General features: G+C 37.0%; 1 protein-coding gene across 10 annotated transcripts in view; it reads right to left on the bottom strand.

Annotated features, from left to right (window-relative positions):
- BTBD10 (BTB domain containing 10) overlaps positions 1-19,358 on the bottom strand; it is a 73,221-nt gene that overhangs the window by 35,771 nt on the left and 18,092 nt on the right. For 3 of the 10 annotated variants that reach the window (XM_064288412.1, XM_003412000.4, XM_023550825.2), the window contains exon 2: positions 8,785-8,942. The exons of 4 other annotated variants lie outside the window; for them this stretch is intronic. In XM_064288412.1, the coding sequence (XP_064144482.1) occupies positions 8,785-8,885 (101 nt within the window). In that variant the 5' untranslated portion in view covers positions 8,886-8,942. Of the gene's footprint in view, positions 1-198; positions 6,018-8,784; positions 8,943-19,358 lie in introns of those variants that run through there. 3 more of the 10 variants (XM_023550827.2, XM_023550828.2, XM_023550830.2) reach the window with 3 other exon arrangements.

Below are 19,358 nucleotides of genomic sequence, written 5' to 3'. Positions count from 1 at the left end.
AAAACCATGAAAACAATAAAAACACACTTCTATTTTAAATAACTTGCCATTAAACTGATAATCAGACAAAATGATCTTTTACATCCAGAAATGTAAAATGATCACAATACCACAAAGGCCAGACATCTCTCTCTCTCTCATATTCATCTATGCATATAATCATAACCCAGAGATATCATGTAATAAACAAATACACACCTTCCTTTAGTATATGCCAAGGTAGAAACACAGAAACAAGAAAAAAATTTTGAAATCAGAGTATAAAGGGACTCTGCTCTTTCAAACAATGCAGCACTGAAAGCCAGGTCAGCATCCTTGGGCATTACTAGGAAACTTTAGCACATCTGGTATTTCCATCATCTTCAAGGTTCCTCTGAACAATGAGAAAATGTCCCAGTCTCCCCTACCTCACCTGTCCACAGACTTCCTTTAGCTTTCCTCCCTCTACTGTGCAATAATACCGCTGCAGTTATTTAGGCTTTATATGTTCGGAGATACAACCCCCTCTCTATATTAATTCAGTTCATTTTCTCACAGACACTGACTCAGCCGTGGGTTGTGCAGCACTGACGTTTCTAACCTAACAGCATCGTGTGAGCTGTGATCATCCCATTTCTCCATCTCTGAGCAGTGATTGGGTATTGTAATTGATAGACAGGTGGAAGAAAACTCAGGAGATGAGGGCTTAGAGATATGTTGCCAAATGCCATCTGTAAAGCTAATTCTAGCTCAGCCAGCTTGCCAGGTTTTAGAAAACTAGGATGCAGCTAACTTTCTCTTCCTTCCTTCCAATATTTTATGGTGTACCCATTCTGGACAGTAAAGTTTCTCTTTAAAATCAAAGAGAAAATATCATTTGTACTTTAAGAATCCACTCAAGATCTGCTCTTTAAAGCAACCAAACTTTTCAATTTTTAAACTGCTGCTGCAACTACGGAGTGACGTAAAAGGGAAACTGGAAAGCTTGGTCTTCATGCCGTCTTAGAAGAAACGAGCATGCGTACTTCTATGTGGGAGTGAAACCTTGCGGCAAAGTCTGATATTGAATGTCTGATGCATTTATCTTTAGTAACCTGAGCAGAATGCAGAGCTGAGTTTTATATAGTCGTGTATAACCTAATTCAAATATTCCAGAACTTTTAGCACACTGATAACATAGGCAACTTAACATAAGTCATACAGAAAAGATGTGCCTTCTTTTTTAAATAGCAAAAACTCTAATTCATAATTTAAAGAAACTTGTCACAACTTTGGCCAACAACATTTGAACTCAAATGATCTCTAAAAGTTTCAGCAAGCTACCAAACCTCTTTACACAAGTATTAGTGTTACAACAACTCACAGTTCAGTAATTTTTTTAACAACCTAATTCACTTTTATGATTTTCAAAGGGATCATAGATAACCTGAGGTCCATCCAATTCCAGATTAGCCTTCCTAACTATACTGTCTTGTCTTTTATATCACAAAATGTTATCAAATCTACATTCAAAATAAAGTTTAGAAAAGAAAGTAGCTTCAAAAGTTGTGTTAGACAGAATAGAAACCACAAGGCAATGCCCACCAGCCCCTCAAAGCATCAATGGTAAGGACACAAAAAAGAGTAACTAGTATTGTTACTTTTATAAATCAAGAAATGTATTTTTAATCCTGTCAGCAAGGAAGGGAGAAAAAAATATATCAAAAGAAATAGGCTGAAAGAAAGTAGGCTATTCCAAAATGTGGACAGGAAAACAAATTTAAACAAGACAACCTTTAGGTTATCTTCAAAAGCTGAATCAATAAAGAGAAGTATAGTTATTTCTTTCCTTTCTGCAAATTTAAATCCCTAATTTTGTTTGTGGTAGCAATGTGCCCAATTTAAAAATTATTATTTCTCAGTCTCTCTGACATCCAGACATAGTTCTGACCAATGAGTTATAAGCAGATACCTGCTGGGAATTTTTGAGGAATTTCCTCCTCCTTCTTGTTTGGAAGGTGGATATGATGGCTAGAGCTACAGTAGCTATTTTGTGATCATAAAGGAAAAGTCAAGAGAACTAGAGATTTTTGACCCTGACATCCTTAAGCCACCTAAACATACATCAATCATTGCCTGTCTCTGGACTTCTTGTGTACAAGATAAGTAAACTCCTAACTTAAAAAAAAAAAAAAAATTTAAGCCAGTGTTTAATCTGGTTTTCTATTACTGAAACATCCCCAACTAAAATACGCAAGACAAAAAAAGAAAAAAAAAAAGGATGAGAGTAGATAGCGGCATAGAAAAAAAAAATTGGCCATGAGCTGGTAACTTAAAGCTGGGTGTTCAGTACATGGAGGTTCATTATATTCTCCTATTTTGCATGTGTTTGCAATGTACCATAATAAGTTATTAAAAATTATTTTAAAAATAAAAAGAATGAAAAACTTGTTTTTAAATCCCATTTACAAACAAGTTGGCCTTGGGCAAGTTTATTAGCTTCATTTCTTTTTCACCTGTCAAATGGGGATAGTAATACTATCCACAGAGCTCCACCTTCAGGCTCCAGTCTAATTAATCTCCTGAAATTTCTATCAGGAATGTCCTCTCCCAACTAATCCTGTAATCATTCAAGGATAAGCTCAAGTCCCATTTTTGCCTACTCAAACTGATACTGATTCCTTCTCTGAACTCTTACTATAACTAAGTACTGTAGGTTAGTGCTCTATTTCCTCTAATTATTCCATACAGATATTAAAGCAGCCCATGATTTGTGCCCTGACATACCCTTGACTCTCCCCTAAACTGAGAGCAAGTTCTCAATAATACTTGCTGATTATTTAGCTTTTAAGAACTCTCAGCCAGTTAATTTACTATTTTAACTGAAAAAATACAGTATTATAAAAGTCAAGTTGAACATTTTTTTAAAGTCTTCAAAGTTATATGTTCCAAAGGACACAGGGACAAGAGGTCCCTAAAGTAAGCTATCCTTCCTTGGTCAGATTTTCCACTAATGAGGCTAAAAATAACCTTATTTAAAAGACTTCACGGTCCAAAGATGTCCTTTATCACCACTTTTATTCAAGAAAAAGAAATAAAGGGCATCCAAACTGATAAAATAAATTGATAAACCTATTCCTGGTCACAGATGATATGATCTTATACACAGAAAACCCCAAAGAATCCATAGGAAAGCTACTGAAACTAATAGAAGATTTCAGCTAAGTAACAGGATATAAGATTAACATACAAAAATAAATTGGAAGAGGGATGCTGGTGAGGAGTGAGCTTCTTGGATCAGGGGGACACTTAAGCCTATGTTGGCATCTCCTGCCTACAGGGGAGATGAGAGGGTGGAGGGGGTTAGAAGCTGGCGAAAAGGACATGAAAAAGAGAGAGTGGAGGGAGAGAGCAGACTGTCTCATTAGGGGGAGAGTAATGGGGAGTGTGTAGCAAGGTGTATATGGGTTTTTGTGTGAGAGACTGACTTGATTTGTAAACTTTCACTTAAAGCACAATAAAAATTATTTTAAAAAAATCAACTGGATTCCTCTATATCAACAAAGAGAGCTTTGAAAAGAAAATCATCAAATCAAGACTCTTTACAATAACCCCCAAGTATTCAGGAATAAATCTAACCAGGGACATAAAAGACCCACACAAAGGAAACTACAAAACACTACTGCAAAAAACCAAAAGCGATCTACCTAAGTGGAAAGAGATACCGTGCTCATGGATAGGAAGACTCATCATTGTGAAAATGTCAATTCTACCCAAAGCAATCTACAGATACAATGTGATCCCCATCAAAATTCCATTCTTCAACGAGATGGAGAAAAAAATCACCAATTTTATATTGAAAGGGGATAAGTAATAGTAAAGGATTACTGAAAAAGAAAAACATAGTGGAAGGCCTCATACTACCTGATTTTAGAACCTGTTATACAGCCACGATAGTCAAAACAGCCTGGTACTGCTACAACAACAAACATACAAACCAATGGAACAGAATTGAGAACCCAGAGGTAAATCTATCCATCCATCCATAAGCAGCTGATACTTGACAAAGCGTCAAAATCCATTAATGGGGAAAAGGCAGTCTCTTTAACAAATAGTGCTGGTATAAGTGGATGTCCATCTGTAAAAAAATGAAACAAAATCCGTACCTCACACCATACACAAAAACTAACTCAAAATGGATCAAAGACCTAAGTATAAAATCTAAAACAATAAAGATCATGGAAGAAAAAATATGGACAACACTAGAGGCCCTAATACATGGCATAAATAGGGTACAAACCATATCTAACAATGCACAAACACCAAAAGAGAAACTAGGTAACTCGGAGCTCCTAAAAATTAAACACTTAAGCTCATCAAAAGACTTGACCAAAAGGGTAAAAAGAGAATCTACAGACTGGGAAAAAATTTTTGGCTACAACATGTCTGACAAGGGTCTCTAAAATCTACAAAATTCTTCAACACCTCAACAACAAAAAGACAAATAATCTAATTAAAAAATGGGCAAAGGAAATGAATAGACACTTTACCAAAGAAGACATTCTGGTGTCTAACAGGCACATGAGGAAATGCTGGCAACTCTGAGCCATTAGAGAAATGCAAATCAAAACTATAATGAGATATCATCTTAACCTGACAATACTGGCACTAATCAAAAAAACACTAACAAATGTTGGAGAGGTTGAGGGGAGACTGGAACTCTTAGGCACTGCTGGTGGGAATAAAATGGTACAACCACTTTGGAAAATGATATGGCGCTTCCTTAAATAGCTAGAAATAGAACTACCATGTGATCCAGCAATCCCACTCCTGGGAATATGCCCTGGAGAAATAAGAGCCGTCACATGACTAGACATATGCACACCCGTGTTCACTGGAGCATTATTTACAACAGCAAAAGATGGAAACAAGCAAAATGCCCATCAGCAGACGAATGGATAAACAAATTATGGTACACACACACAACGGAATACTGGGCAATGATAAAAGAACAGTCATGAATTCATGAAAAATCTCACAACATAGACGAATCTAGCAGGCATTATGCTGAGTGAAATACGACAGTCACAAAAGGACAAATATTGCATGAGACCACTATTTTAAGAACTCAAGAAAAGGTTTATGCACAGAAAAAAAACATTCTTTGATGGTTACGAGGGGAAAAAAACACTAACTAAATAGTAGACAAGTGTCAACTATGGTGACGGGAAAGACAACACACAATAAAGAGGAAGGCAGCGCAACTGCACCAAAAGCAAAAGCAAAGCAGTTACACCCAGACACATCCAAACAATCTGAGGGACCAAGCAGCTGGGGCTGGGGGCTAGAGACCACAATCTCGGGGGTTATCAGGTCATTTGGTATAACATAGTTCATGCAGAAAATGTTCTATATCCCACTTTGGTGAGTAGTGCCTGGGGTCTTAAAAGCTTGCAAGTAGCCATCTAAGACAAATCTATTGGTCCAATTCCATCCAAAACAAAAGAAAGGGAAGAAAACCAAAGACACAAGGAAAATATTAGCCCAAGGGACTACATGAACCAGAGACTCTACCAGCTTGACACCAGGAAAACTACACGGTGCCTGGCTACCACCAATGACTGCTCTGACAGGGATTACAACAGGAAGTCCTGGACAGAACAGTAGAAAAATATTGAACGGAATTTAAATTCACAAAAAAAGACCAGACTTATTGGTCCACCAGAGACTACAGGAACTCCCAAGACTGTGGGGCCCCCGAACACTCTGCTAATTCAGAACTGAAGCCATTCCTGAAGCTCATTTTTTAGACAAAGATAGACAGGTGTATAAAACAAAAAATAACGCAAGTGAGGAACGTGCTTTTTAGTTCAATCAAATGTACGAGATGAGATGGGCAACCTCTGTCCAAACGCAAGACAAGAAGGCAGAAAGGGACAGGAACCCAATAAATGGACACAGGGAACCCTGGGTGGAAAGGGGGAACATGATGTCACATTGCGGCGATTGCAACTAATGTCACAAAAAAATGTACATAAATTTTTTAAAGAGAAATTAACTTGAACTGCAAACTTTCACCTAAAGCACAATTAAAAAAAAAAAAAAAAGACTTGATGGTCATTTCCTTAAAAAAAAAAAAATACATTTATTGGTATTTACAGTAAAACCTGCAAAAGGCAGAATCTGTGTAACGGGGAAACCTGTCAAAGAAGGAAAACTCAACTATTTTCCACTAATACAGAGCGACAGAAAAGTGGTAAGACTGTACCCTGTTAGAGGCAGAAAACTTGCAAGACCTGGAAAAACAAGGCAGTCCCATGGAGTTCCGATTCTCACAGGTTTCATTGTATCTTCTATTTCTCTTTAATGTTTTTCACTCAAATGGCCCTAAATACTGCTGCAGTCTGCTGGAAAACAACAGTACCAATAGCATCAAACAGTTACTGATGCAACGATGCTACAGATTTCAAGAGGAGGTATGGGATTTGTGATTGAAATGAAATAGCTGCAATGAAAAAAGTACAGGTGGTCCCTGACTTACAACATATGCCAGTTAGCATGAACCACACTGAAGCCTGTGCTTTTTTTTCACACCTTATTGTTAGTACCATGTACTACATACAATGCCACAGCACATAATTTGCTGATGTTATCATTCTCAGGCCAACCTTCAAAGACAAAGATCAGATTTATAAAGATACTAATAAAAAAAAGGCAATAATAATAAAAACTAAAAAAAAAAAAAAAATACTGTATTCAACTTACATCAGAACCAACTTAACAACGGTATCATCAGAATGAAACCCCATCATAAGTTGGGGACTACCTGTACTGTTAAGTTTTCATAAATTTTCCCATTGTATGTATTTAGCTTTTATACAGCAAACAGTGTTTTATTTTCTCCTTTGTCATCACTTCATTGTATGATGAGTATTGCATATCAGCCAAAAAAGAAAAAAAAATCAAGAACTAGGAAAGATAATAATTCACCTGAAAAAAAATATATATGCCATAAAATCAAAAACCAAACCTGTTGCCATTGAGTCAATTTCAATTCACAGCAACCCTATAGGACAGAGCAGAACTGCCCCATAGGGTTTCCAAGGAACAGTTGGTGGATTTGAACTGCCAACCTTTTGCTTTGCAGCAAAACTCTTAGCCACTGAGCCACCACATATACCATACCAAAAACCAAATCAAACCCAGTTCTGGCGAGTTGATGCCGACTCACAGCCACCCTACAGGACAGAGTAGAACTGCCCCACAGAGTTTCTAAGGAGTGCCTGGCGGATTCAAACTGCCAACCCTTTCGTTAGCAGCCGTAGCACTTAACCACTATGCCACCAGGGTTTCCATATATACCACAGAAGACAAAAATTTAGTTCTCTATTTTACGTGACCAAATCAATACCCTTTTAATTTCCAAGATAATTATCCATGAAATAGCGTGGAGAAAGAGAAGTAGAGTCCCAGTTGAATAAGATACACAAACTAAAAAAAACGCATATCATTTGGCATGTACTTAAAATTAATAGAGTCAGCTTAACGTTACCATTTTACACCTCACCATGTTAAAAAGTTCTAAGTAAAGGTGGACCTCTTATCAGGAGACTTAAGCACCAGTTACTCATTTTCTAGCTATAGCATATAGTTTATAAGTACCCAAACTATTCCTTTAAAATTACAAAAAGAATTTCAATATCATGCATGTTTTATTCTTCAAGGAAGCTGGTATTAGTCAGCAGCAATCAGGAAATTTTACATTCAAGTCAGGTAAATGTTCATTAATATCTCCTAAGTAATACTCATAAAGTAAAATCCTCCATGAAAACATGCTTACATACCTGTAATATGTGAAGCTTATGAGCTGTCAATAAACATCCTAAAATATCAGATCATAAAGTATTCTAAATGAAATGCTCCTCATTAATTCACTCAGCACAAAATGAAAGCTTTAAAAATAACATATAAATGGGTTGAAACTTTTGAAATGAATTTTTATTTAAGGTATTAGGATTTTAACTGAACTAGTTGTGTAGTAGAGCTTATTCCAGAAAGATCAGTTCTCCTGTTAGGATCAGGAATGACAACAAGATACAAATAAATTTATATCATTCAAAATGTATGGACTTATAAAATAAACAATATCAACCATGAGTAATGCGCTCCCTTAAACAATTAACTACATGAGACCAAACGGTCAACAGTTAGCCAAAAGCAAAGGAGAAGGGAGGCTAGATCAATGGAAGCAGAATGGAAATAATGAGAATGCTGACACATTGTACAAGGGTACCCAATGGCATGGAACAATCTGTATAAAAATTGTTAAAGGGAACCTAATTTGCTGTGTAAACTTTCACCTAAAACACAATAAAATACTATTTTAAAAAAATGTATGGAGACAAACACTGAAATAAACCTATAAATTATCACGTGTAATCTGCATACACGTGTATTTAGAGCACTAGATTCCTATTATACACGTGTGTTTAGAGCACTAAATAAATTCCTATTACAGAGTTTTAATTACAAAGAACTACTTGTTTTGTCAGAGTTCTCAATTAATAGTAGCATTTATTAATGTGGTTAATTAGGAAGATTTTGTCATTGTTTAGAAACAAAAATAAAAATTCAGATATAAACATAGGAAAATTAAAAGGAAAGACTTGTTTCTCTAAAAGTTCTTTAAGGAAAAATACAAAGATCCCTAATATTTTGTAAACCATCCCCCATCCTGACAGGACTTGCCACAACCAAATGCAGTAAGGTCTTTATAATCAGTTTTATCAAAGCTTTGATATGTGACGTACATATTTTTCTACCTACCTTGAATGTTTATAAAGTTTACGAGGTCTACTATGCAATTTCCGATCCCAATTCTCTGGATCACTGGAGTTACTGTCATAAGGATGAGGCCGTCCTGCCATCCCACTTCAAGCTTCCTCACACTACTGCTCTGAAAGCACACATGTAGCACCCACAACCTACATAAAAGAGTAGTGTTGACCTTTAAATCTATTCCATGGAGAAAAAAAGTCATAGAATTTTACATATTTGCTGATATTGTAGTGACATTTTTTAAATTGGGAACAGATTATAAAACACCACACAATATAACCGTCACGAGTTGGATGGAAATAAAAACAGGTAGTCCCCAATTTACAACATATTCAAGTGACAACAAACCACACTTAACCACCTGGCTTTTTTTTTTTTTTTTTTAATACATCTTGTCATTAGTAATATGTGCTACATATGATGATGTAGCATGAAATTTGCTGATGTTATTCTCAGATGTTCACTCGCATATGTTCAATGTTATAATTTATAAAGATACCGATGATAAAAAGCAATAATAATAATAACTTCTTTAAAAAATGAGGTATTCTACTACGTCACAACCGACTTACAATGGAGCTGTCTGGACAGAACCCCGGTGTAAGTCAGGGACTACCATACCATAAGTCTTTTTAGGTACTTTTCATTTAGTTCTTCTATTAAATTACCCACCTCTATGTGACAATTTAATGCTGTGCTATTTACATTTAGTAAATTTACTTAAACAACTGTCATCAAGGTATCTCACGTTTCCAAACATCAATACAGTACCAAAAAGGCAAAAACATTCCATAAAATGACTCTTTCAGAAAATGTTCTACATCCTACTTTGGTGAGTAGCATCTGGGGTCTTAAAAGCCTGTGAACAGCCATCTAGGATACTTCACTGGTCTCATCCCTTCCGGAGCAAGGAAGAATGAAGAAAGCTAAAGACACAAGGGAAAGATTAGTCCAAAGGACTAATGGAACACATCTACCATGACCTCTGGACCCAGTCTGGTCCAGAACAACGAGATGGTGCCAAGCTACCACCACTGACTGCTCTGACAGGGATTACAATAGAAGGTCCTCGACAGAGCTGAAGAAAAACATAAAACAAATTTCTACGAAAAGAAAGACCAGACTTGCTGGCCTGAGAGAGACTGGAAAAATCCTGAGAGTATGGCCCTGGACACCCTTTCAGCTCAGTAATGAAGTCACTCCTGAGGTTCGTACTTCAGCCAAAGATTAGACAGGCCCATAAAACAAAACGAGACTAAAGGAGAACACCAGCCCTGGGGCAAGGACTAGAAGGCAGCAGGGGACAGGAAAGCTGGTAATAGGGAACCCAAGGTTGAGAAGGGAGAGTGTTGACATGTTGTGGGGTTGTTAACCATGTCATAAAACAATACGTGTACTGTTTAATGAGAAACTAGTTTGTTCGGTAAACTTTTATGTAAAGTATAATAATAATAATAAAAATTCTTTCAGATAAAATTTCACTTGGAATACATTTCTTAATTACAAAAAGTTTAAGATGCTTAGAAAAACATCTAGTAAGACCAAATAACAGTGCTATTATTTCTTTAATCAAGTTAAAGACCTTAATAGAAATCTAGTATTTGCTCAAAAATAAACATATGTAAACATACTGACATTTCTTTAGTGTAATTACTATAAAAATATCTTACCAATATGATTCATATACTTCATGTCCTTTCATATATGAGGCTTGTGACTGTTACTTTCCACTACAATCATATGAAATTTTAAGAAAACTCACTTAACAATAGCTTTACAGAATATCTGAACTAAGCACTTTAAAGTATATTCATTATCCAATTTAATCTTCGCAACCTTCTTGCAAGGTGAGAATTAAGCCCCCATAAACAAAACAAAACAATCTCAGAATTTTAGTAACTTTGTCAAAGGTCACAATGCTGATAAACTGCAGGATTAAAAAGAGCAGTACGAATTTCCTCTACAGATTAAAGCCTCAATCTTGAAAAACACTCATACTTGAGTATTTTGTTTGGAAATAGCAGTTCATATTTGACCCAAAGAGAAACAAAATGAGATTAACCAATACGAACAAAGTTACATAGGTTGGAGTAGAGCCCTGGTTTCTGGTTTCCTGGATGCTTTCTACATACTGTCCATGGAGGCAAGTTAGGGGGACCTGTGCATAAAGGTCAAAGGGAAATTCCAGAATTGGGAAGATACTATACTTTCCTGGGTTTTATAAGGTAGTCCAATACAATTGCACAAAGAATACTGAAGATAAACTTATTTAAATTATGAGTTTATATTAAACCCAGTAGAAGAAATGCTTTAATTTTAGAAAAACCATCTTGCTATTTTATAATTTCTTCTTTTTTTTTTTTCTCATAGTTAACTTTGTGTTTTTCCAAGAAGTGTTGAAAACCTTATAGTAAATGAACATTTTAGTATAATACATATGTAAATAAAATACAGTCAATGAATGAAATAAAAATAATAAGGAAAAGAGGAAGGGAGAGAGTTGCACATGGCTAATACAAATTCATAAGGAAATGCAACACAGTTTATTTGCTCAATGCTCCCGGAAAAGGAAATCTATTTCCTCAGGAGTCACTGAAGGAGCCCTGGTATTATGTAGTGGTTAACAGCTCGGGTGCTAACCAACAGGTGGGCAGTTCAAATCCACCAGCTGCTTCTTAGAAACCCTGTGGGGCAGTTCTATTCTGTTGTATAGGGTCACTATGAGTTGGAATCGACTTGATGGCAACAGGTTTGATTTTTTTATGGGTTAGAAGTCATTGAATCACAGAAAATTAATCAGGTATTAGGTTAACACAAAAACTATTAAATTACTTTAAAAACATAAAGAATCATAATCTCACCTGAGTTTTTAACTATAAAAATAAAAATGTATTCACTACATAAAGGAAACTTTCAAAAACACCGATAATATAGTATTTGTACTGAAGAGAGGAGGCAGAAAAGAAAAAAGAGGAAGAAAGAACAAATCAGAGACAAAGGAGAAAAACAGAAAAAAAGTAACCACTGAGCAAGAGAGACAGACACAATGTATAAAAAATAGTAGGGGGAAAAAAAATCAAGAGGAGGGAGAAGAAAGATGTAGCAAGACTTAACAGATTCTGAAGATTTCTGTTCTTACTCTATAGGTCTTCCAATAAGCTATTTCAGACATTAACATTTCCCTACAAGAGCATTTATCTCTGCTTCACCTTTAATTGTAAAAGACTCCCCTCTGAATAAGACAACCACAGATGTCCACTGAGGAAAAAATGATTCTAAACTCTAAGAAGCAGTGACCAAACAAACAAAAAAAAAAACTCCAAGGAATGGGTAAGGTAAATTCAGACTTAGATTTTCTACCACTAACCCTGGTGGTGTAGTGGTTAAGTGCTACGGCTGCCAACTAAAGGGTCTGCAGTTCAAATCCGCCAGGCGCTCCTTGGCAACCTATGGGGCAGTTCTACCCTGTCCTATAGGGTCACTATGAGTCGGAATCGACTTGACGGCACTGGGTTTTTTTTGGTTTTGTTTTGGTATTACAGTAGGTGGAGCTCTAGTGGCACAGTGGTTAAAAGCTCAGCTGCTAGCCAAAAAGTCAGCAGTTCAAATTCACCAGCTGCTCCTTGGAAATCCTACGGGGCAACTCTACTCTGTGCTATAGGATTGCTAAGTAAGCATCAACTCCATGGCAACAGGTTTGGTATTACAGTGGGTGGCATGTATCTAGCAACATGGACGTACCAGTCTGTCTTCCTAATCAATCCTATTGAAATTAATGAGCATGTATTTTACAACAAGTCATAAATAAACAAAGAATATTCAGATGAAGGTTATCAAAAAGTCGATGGGATAATCATATCTACATTTCATTTATCAATAAAACTTAGGTATACCATGAAAAAGATTTTCCCCCACTGCTTACTCCCAATGTCACAGGGACAAAAACACATTAAAAACAAATAAAATTCCAGTTGAGATATTTGGAAAAAACATGCCTTGTATTTCTCTACACTTGCTAGTATATTATATCAATAGGATATAATTGCAAATAGTTAAAAAAAAAGAAAAGAAAAACTTTAAAGCAATTTGTTGTTGCTGTGTGCCACCAAGTCAATTCCAACTCATAGTGACCCTACAGGGCAGGGTAGAACTGCCCATAGCATTTCCTAGGCCATAATTTTTATAAGAGCAGATTGCCAGGTCTTTTCTCCTGCATAGTGGCTGGTGGGTTCAAATCGCCAATCTTTGGGTTAGTTACCAAAGAGCTTAATTAACCATTGCACCACCAGGGCTAACACACGTTATATATCATTTTGTAATGTCTAACGGTCTCTTCGTTTCTAACCATCCTCTGTGCCATGTTCAGTACTACCAGAAAAAGGGCCATTCACTGGCTTTGGAGTGAACAGAACAGACTCTGCTCTTGTGGGCAGGCTGTTACGTGTGTCTGTTCAGAGTTTTCTGGGAGCTGCCAGGAGGACTGAAGAGATTCATTCTTCCCAGTTTAGCCTGCCTGAAAGCTTGCATGGGGATAGGGATGGGGGTGCAGCACACAATACCTGAAGGCTATCACCAGCCTTAACCATCTAGGAGTAAATAAAGTTACTGATGCATACAATAGGCTTCTAAGGGCTGAAGGAAAAGCACGGGTGTGAGACTTTCTTGCAGAATTTAGCACTTTCAAAAGCATGGTATATACAGGGACACTGAGGAGGCCACATACATGTGAAAGGAAAGATGTAGGTGCACCAAATACCAAAGAACATCTTACCTTTCACCTTGGGATGACCCACAGCTGCAACTTCACTGATCCCTAAGTACAGACCCAATTTGAAAAGACTCCTCCCCGCCCCCCCCCCCCACTTTTTTTTTCAGTGGAGTAGAAGAAAATCTCTCTAGAAACATAAGTTGACATCCAGGAAGAAAGCTGTTGCAAAACTAATTAGGGACATCTATCACTAGAAGGACTACTACAGCCTTTAACAATTTAAAAAAGGAAAACATATACAAACTCTAGGAAAAAGTAAAAATTTGAGACTCAAAAGTTAACACATCACAATATCAAAAGTCCTAGTTTGAACAAAAAAATCACAAGACATACAAAGAAACAGAAAAGAAAGCCTCACTGAAAACACTAAACAAAGAGACAGAAACTGTCACAATGGAAGCCCAAATAATACACAGGCCAGAAGATTATCAAGTCTGAGAAGCAAAAAAAAAAAAAAAAAATCAAGAAAACTGAGCAAAGTCTAATGAAAATGTGGAACAACATCAAGGGGCTCAAAATACACATCATGGAAGGCCCAGAAAGAAGACTTTACAAATCTGACGAAGGACAAGAATCTACACATACAAGAAGTTCAACAAACTCCAAGTAGGATAAATCCAAAGAGACCCTATTTTATAATGAGAAATGCATAAAAAATAAGTATAAATTTATGTTAGTGGACACATGATGTAAAAGATAACCGTTTATAATAACAACAACATAAACAGAAATGGAAGGAGGAAGTTGTGTAAGAAGAGAACAGTTAAGCACCTGGCAACAGTTAAGCACTCAGCTGCTAACCTAAAGGTTAGTGGTTTGAACCCAACTAGTGGCTCCGTGGCAGAAAGACCTGGTGATCTGCTCCTGCAAAGATTAGAGCCTAGAAAACCTTATGGGGCAATTCTACTCTGTCACATGGGGTTGCTATGAGTTGAAATCGACTTGACAGCACCTATCAACCACAATAGTTCATCAGAGGACTTTATCAACAAAGTAAGAGACAACCTACAGATAGTGAGAAAATTTTTGGCAACCATATATCCAGTAAAAGTGTAATATCTAAAATATATATAAAACACCTACAACTTAACAACAAAAGAACAAACAACCTAATCAAAAATGGGTTGAGGTCTTAAATGCTAACAAGCGGCCATCTAAGATGCATCAATTGGCCTCAACCCACCTGAAGCAAAGGAGAATGAAGAACACCAAGGTCACACGACAACTAAGAGCCCAAGAGACAGAAAGGGCCACATGAACCAGAGACCTACATCATCCTGAGACCAGAAGAACTAGTTGGTGCCCGGCCACAATTGATGACTGCCCTGACAGGGAGCACAACAGAGAACCCCTGAGGGAGCAGGAGATCAGTGAGATGCAGACCCCAAATTCTCACAAAGAGACCATACTTAATGGTCTGACTGAGACTAGAGGAATCCCGACAGTCATGGTCCCCAAACCTTCTGTTGGCACAGGACGGGAACCATCCCCGAAGACAACTCATCAGACATGAAAGGGACTGGTCAGCGGGTGGGAGAGAGATGCTGATGAAGAGTGAGCTAATTGTATCAGGTGGACACTTGAGAGTGTGTTGGCGACTCTTGTCTGGAGGGGGGATGGGAGGATAGAGAGAAAGGGAAGCTGGCAAAATTGTCACGGAAGGAGAGACTGGAAGGGCTGACTCAATAGGGGGAGAGCAAGTGGGAGTACGGAGTAAGATGTATATAAACTTATATGTGACAGTCTGACTTGATTTGTAAACGTTCACTTGAAGCTCAATAAAAGTTAATAATAAAAAAAAAATGGGTTGAGGACTTGAATAGACATTTCACCAAAGAGGATAGTCAAATGGCCAAGAAGCACATGAAAAGATGCTCAACATCATTAACCATTAAAACGAAAACCAAACCCATTTCTGTCAAGTAGATTCCAACTCATAGGGCAAAGCAGAACTGCCCCATAGGGTTTCCAAGGAGCAGCTGGTGGATCTGAACTGCCAACCTTTTGACCACTGTCCCACCAGGTCTCCCCATTAGTCATTAAGAAAAAAAAAAAATTTTTTTTTAAGTCATTAGGGAGATGCAAATCAAAACTACAATAAGATACCTTCTCAACCCTAATAGAATGGCAATGATCAAAAAAATGGAAAATAACAGGTGTTGGCAAGGTTGTGGGGAAACTAGAATGCTCATCTATTGCTGGTGAATGTATAATAATACAGACACTATGGAAAATAGTTTGGCGGTTCTTCAAAAAGATGAACAAAGATCTACCATATGACCCAGCAGTTCCAACCCAAAAGACATGAAGGCAGGAATGCGAACAGAAATCTGTACACCAGTGTTCATTACTGCACTTTTGACAATATCCAAAAGGTACGAACAACCAAAATGTCCATCGACAGATGAATGGAAAAACAAAATGAGATATACATACACACAATGGAATACTACTCAACTATAAAGACAAATGAAGTCCTGATGCATACCACAACATGGAGGAACCTTAAAAACATCATGCTGAACGAAATATGTCAAGTCACAAAAGGACAAATATATGGTTTCACTTATATGAAATAAGCAAATATAGAGAAACCAAAGCTTATTCGTGGTCACCAAGAGTGGGAAGGTAGCGAGAAAGGGGGAATTTCTCCTTAGCGGCATTGAGTTTATGCTAACGGTGGTGGAATGATTTGGAAAAGGATAGTGAGAATGGTTGCATTACTTGAAGAATGTAATCAAGGTTACCGAATTGTACATGTAGAAATTGTTGAGATGGCATATGTTTTGTCAAGTATATTTTCACCATAATAAAAATTTCTTTAAAAAGTGAACTGATTAAAAATCTGCACAGCATCATGCAGCCAATAAAAATGATACATACGTATATACTGACGAAGAAAGTATTCCAAGATTTATTGTTAAGCTAAAAAGCGTGATATAGAACACACATTATAAACTCCCATATTTTATGTGTATACGTGTATGTGTGTGTGTTAGGTGCCGTGGAGTTGGTTCCAACTCACAGCGACCCTATACAACCAAATGAAACACTGCCCAGTCCTGCATCCTCATAATCACTGCTATGCTCGAGCCCATTGGTGCAACCACTGTGTCAATCCATTTCATTGAGGGTCTTCCTCTTTTTCACAGTCTACTTTACCAAGTATGACATCCTTCTCCAGGGACTGGTCCCTCCTGATAACATGTCCAACGTATGTGAGACAAAGTCTTGCCATGCTAGCTTCTAAGAAGCATTCTGGCTCTATTTCTTCCAAGACAGGTTTGTTCATTTTTCTGGCAGTCCGTGGTATGCTCAGTATTCTTTGCCAACACCATAATTCAAAGGCATCAATTCTTTCTTGGTCTTCCTTATTCATTGTCCAGCTTCCAATGCATATGAGGCAAATGAAAATACCATGGCTTGGGTCAGGTGCACCTTAGTCCTCAAAGTGACATCTTTACTTTTTAACACTTTAAAGAGAGGTCTTCTGCAGCAGATTGGCCCAATGCTATACGTTGTTTGATTTCTTAACTGCTGCTTCCATGAGTGTTGATTGTGGATGCAAGTAAAATGAAATACCTGGCAAGTTCAGTATTTTCTCTATTTATTATGATGCTACTTATTGACCCAGCTGTGAGGATTTTTGTTTTATGTTGAGGTGTAATCCATACTAAAGGCTGCAGTCTTTGACCTTCATCAGTGTTTCAAGTCCTCTTCACTTTCAGCAAGCCAGGCTGTATCATCAGTATAACGCAGGTGGTTAAAGAGTTTTCCTCCAACCCTGATCCTGCATTCTTATTCACAGAGTTCAGCATCCAGGATTACTGCTTGGCATACAGACTGAATAAGTATGGTGAAAGGACACAACCCTGATGCACCCGTTTCCTGATTTTAAACCACGTAGTGTCCCCTTGTCCTGTTCAAATGATTCCATCTTTAAAGTAAAGTAAACGTATGACTTTCAAAGTCCACTCAGATTCAGCCCTTATCTTCCAGAGGTGACTGAGAGATAAAATCTTTCAGTTAACTGATTTTATCACTTTTATTTTATGGGCGACTTTTTTTCTTAAGCAAACACTTCAAGAAATGTTCCACTTGTTTTTTTCCCCATCTTAACTTAAGCAGCTCAATAAATGCTTGAAAATTTTTCCACAGATCTTAAGCATTTACTAAGTACCTACACTACAGGGTTAGCACTGTCAAAAACTAGATGCTATTTATTGTGCTAAGTTCTTAAAACTCATTAAAAGGCATGAATTTTCTAAAATATTGTAAAGAACTATATTAATGTTTTGTTTTCTATGATTACATAACCGTTTCTCCTTTTTTATTATGATCAAATAGTATTGCCTTCAAAACCAGAAACATCTTAGTTGAAGCAAATCACCTTGACATAAAAAATTAATATAGACAAAGCTCCTGTAAGCTGATGAAGTGACTAAGTCAAAGGAGATTACATTCACCTCCTAAGAAGCAACACTCTTTAAACAAAGTCAGACTCTTAAACACTAATTTCCTCTCAAGGCTTTTACAAGTTACTTATTGTTTTCATATAGCCTTCACCACGCTGCTCCATTCTGACCTGTTCATTATTCCCTTTGCCTTCCATTCTTTTCAGTTTTTTGTTTTTCTGCCATGAAACTAAGTAGGCTAGAAAAGGCCCTAAATACAACTCAAGTTCTAGATTGCAGTGCTGCCCAATAGAACTCTGTGTGAAAATGGAAATGTTACGTATCTGCACTGTCCAAAAAGCTGACACCAACCGCATGTGGCTATTAAGTACTTGAAATGTGCCTAGTACAATAGAGGAATAGAGTTTTTAATTTTCCATTTTAATTAATTTAAATTAAAATTGCCATATTAGCTACATGTGGCTGGTGCCTACGATATCTGACAGCACTGTAGAGGCAGGGCTATCAGATCCTTTTCCACAAAAAAAGTTATTTTTCCTCTAAATGCATCATTTCAAGGACTCTAAAATTTTCCCTAAAGCAAAATAAAAGAAACATTCTACACATCTTTGTGTCCTAGTATTACAGGTAGTGTTCCATTTTAATAAAATGAAAACTGTTTTCTTTTATTCAAAGATCATTAAGACTTACTTCAATAACTAAACACCTATAGTACCGATACATAAACAGACCAACCAACAGAACACAATAAAAGGTCTAGAAATAGATCCCTAAAACATAAGGAAATCGGATATATGATGAAGTGGTATCTCAAATCACGTTGTTGTTAGGTGCCTTGACGTTAGTTCCGACTCACAGTGACCCTATCTACAACAGAACAAAACACTGCCCAGTTCTGTGCCATCCTCACAACCGTTGTGATGCTTGAGTCCACTGTTGCAGCCACTGTGTCAATCTATCTCCTTGAGGGTCTTCCTCTTTCTCACTGACCCTCTACCAAGCATCATGTCCTTCTCCAGGGACTGGTCCCTCCTGATAACATGTCCAAAGTATGTAAGACAAAGTCTCAAATCATAGACTCTAATAAATGATACTGGAAGAACTGGATAAAATATGAAAAAACATAAAATTGAACCCATAACTCATACCACATAGCTGGATAGACTCCAAATACATCAACTATCTATACGTAAAAAATGAAATCATACAAATACTAGGGGAAAAAAATCGGTGAATGAATTTTACAGAATAGAAGGAAGGAAAGCCTTTCCTATTTAAGAATATAAAAACAAACACCTTTGCATTATAAAAAGCACCAGAAACAATACATAAAATTTTAAAAACAAGTACTTTCACCTTATATTACAAAGGGCTACCAC

The sequence above is a fragment of the Loxodonta africana genome, chromosome 7, assembly GCF_030014295.1.
Source record: "Loxodonta africana isolate mLoxAfr1 chromosome 7, mLoxAfr1.hap2, whole genome shotgun sequence".
NCBI lineage: Eukaryota > Metazoa > Chordata > Mammalia > Proboscidea > Elephantidae > Loxodonta > Loxodonta africana.
Note: the sequence above shows the minus strand (reverse complement) of the source record. Positions and strands in the feature narration are given on the sequence as shown.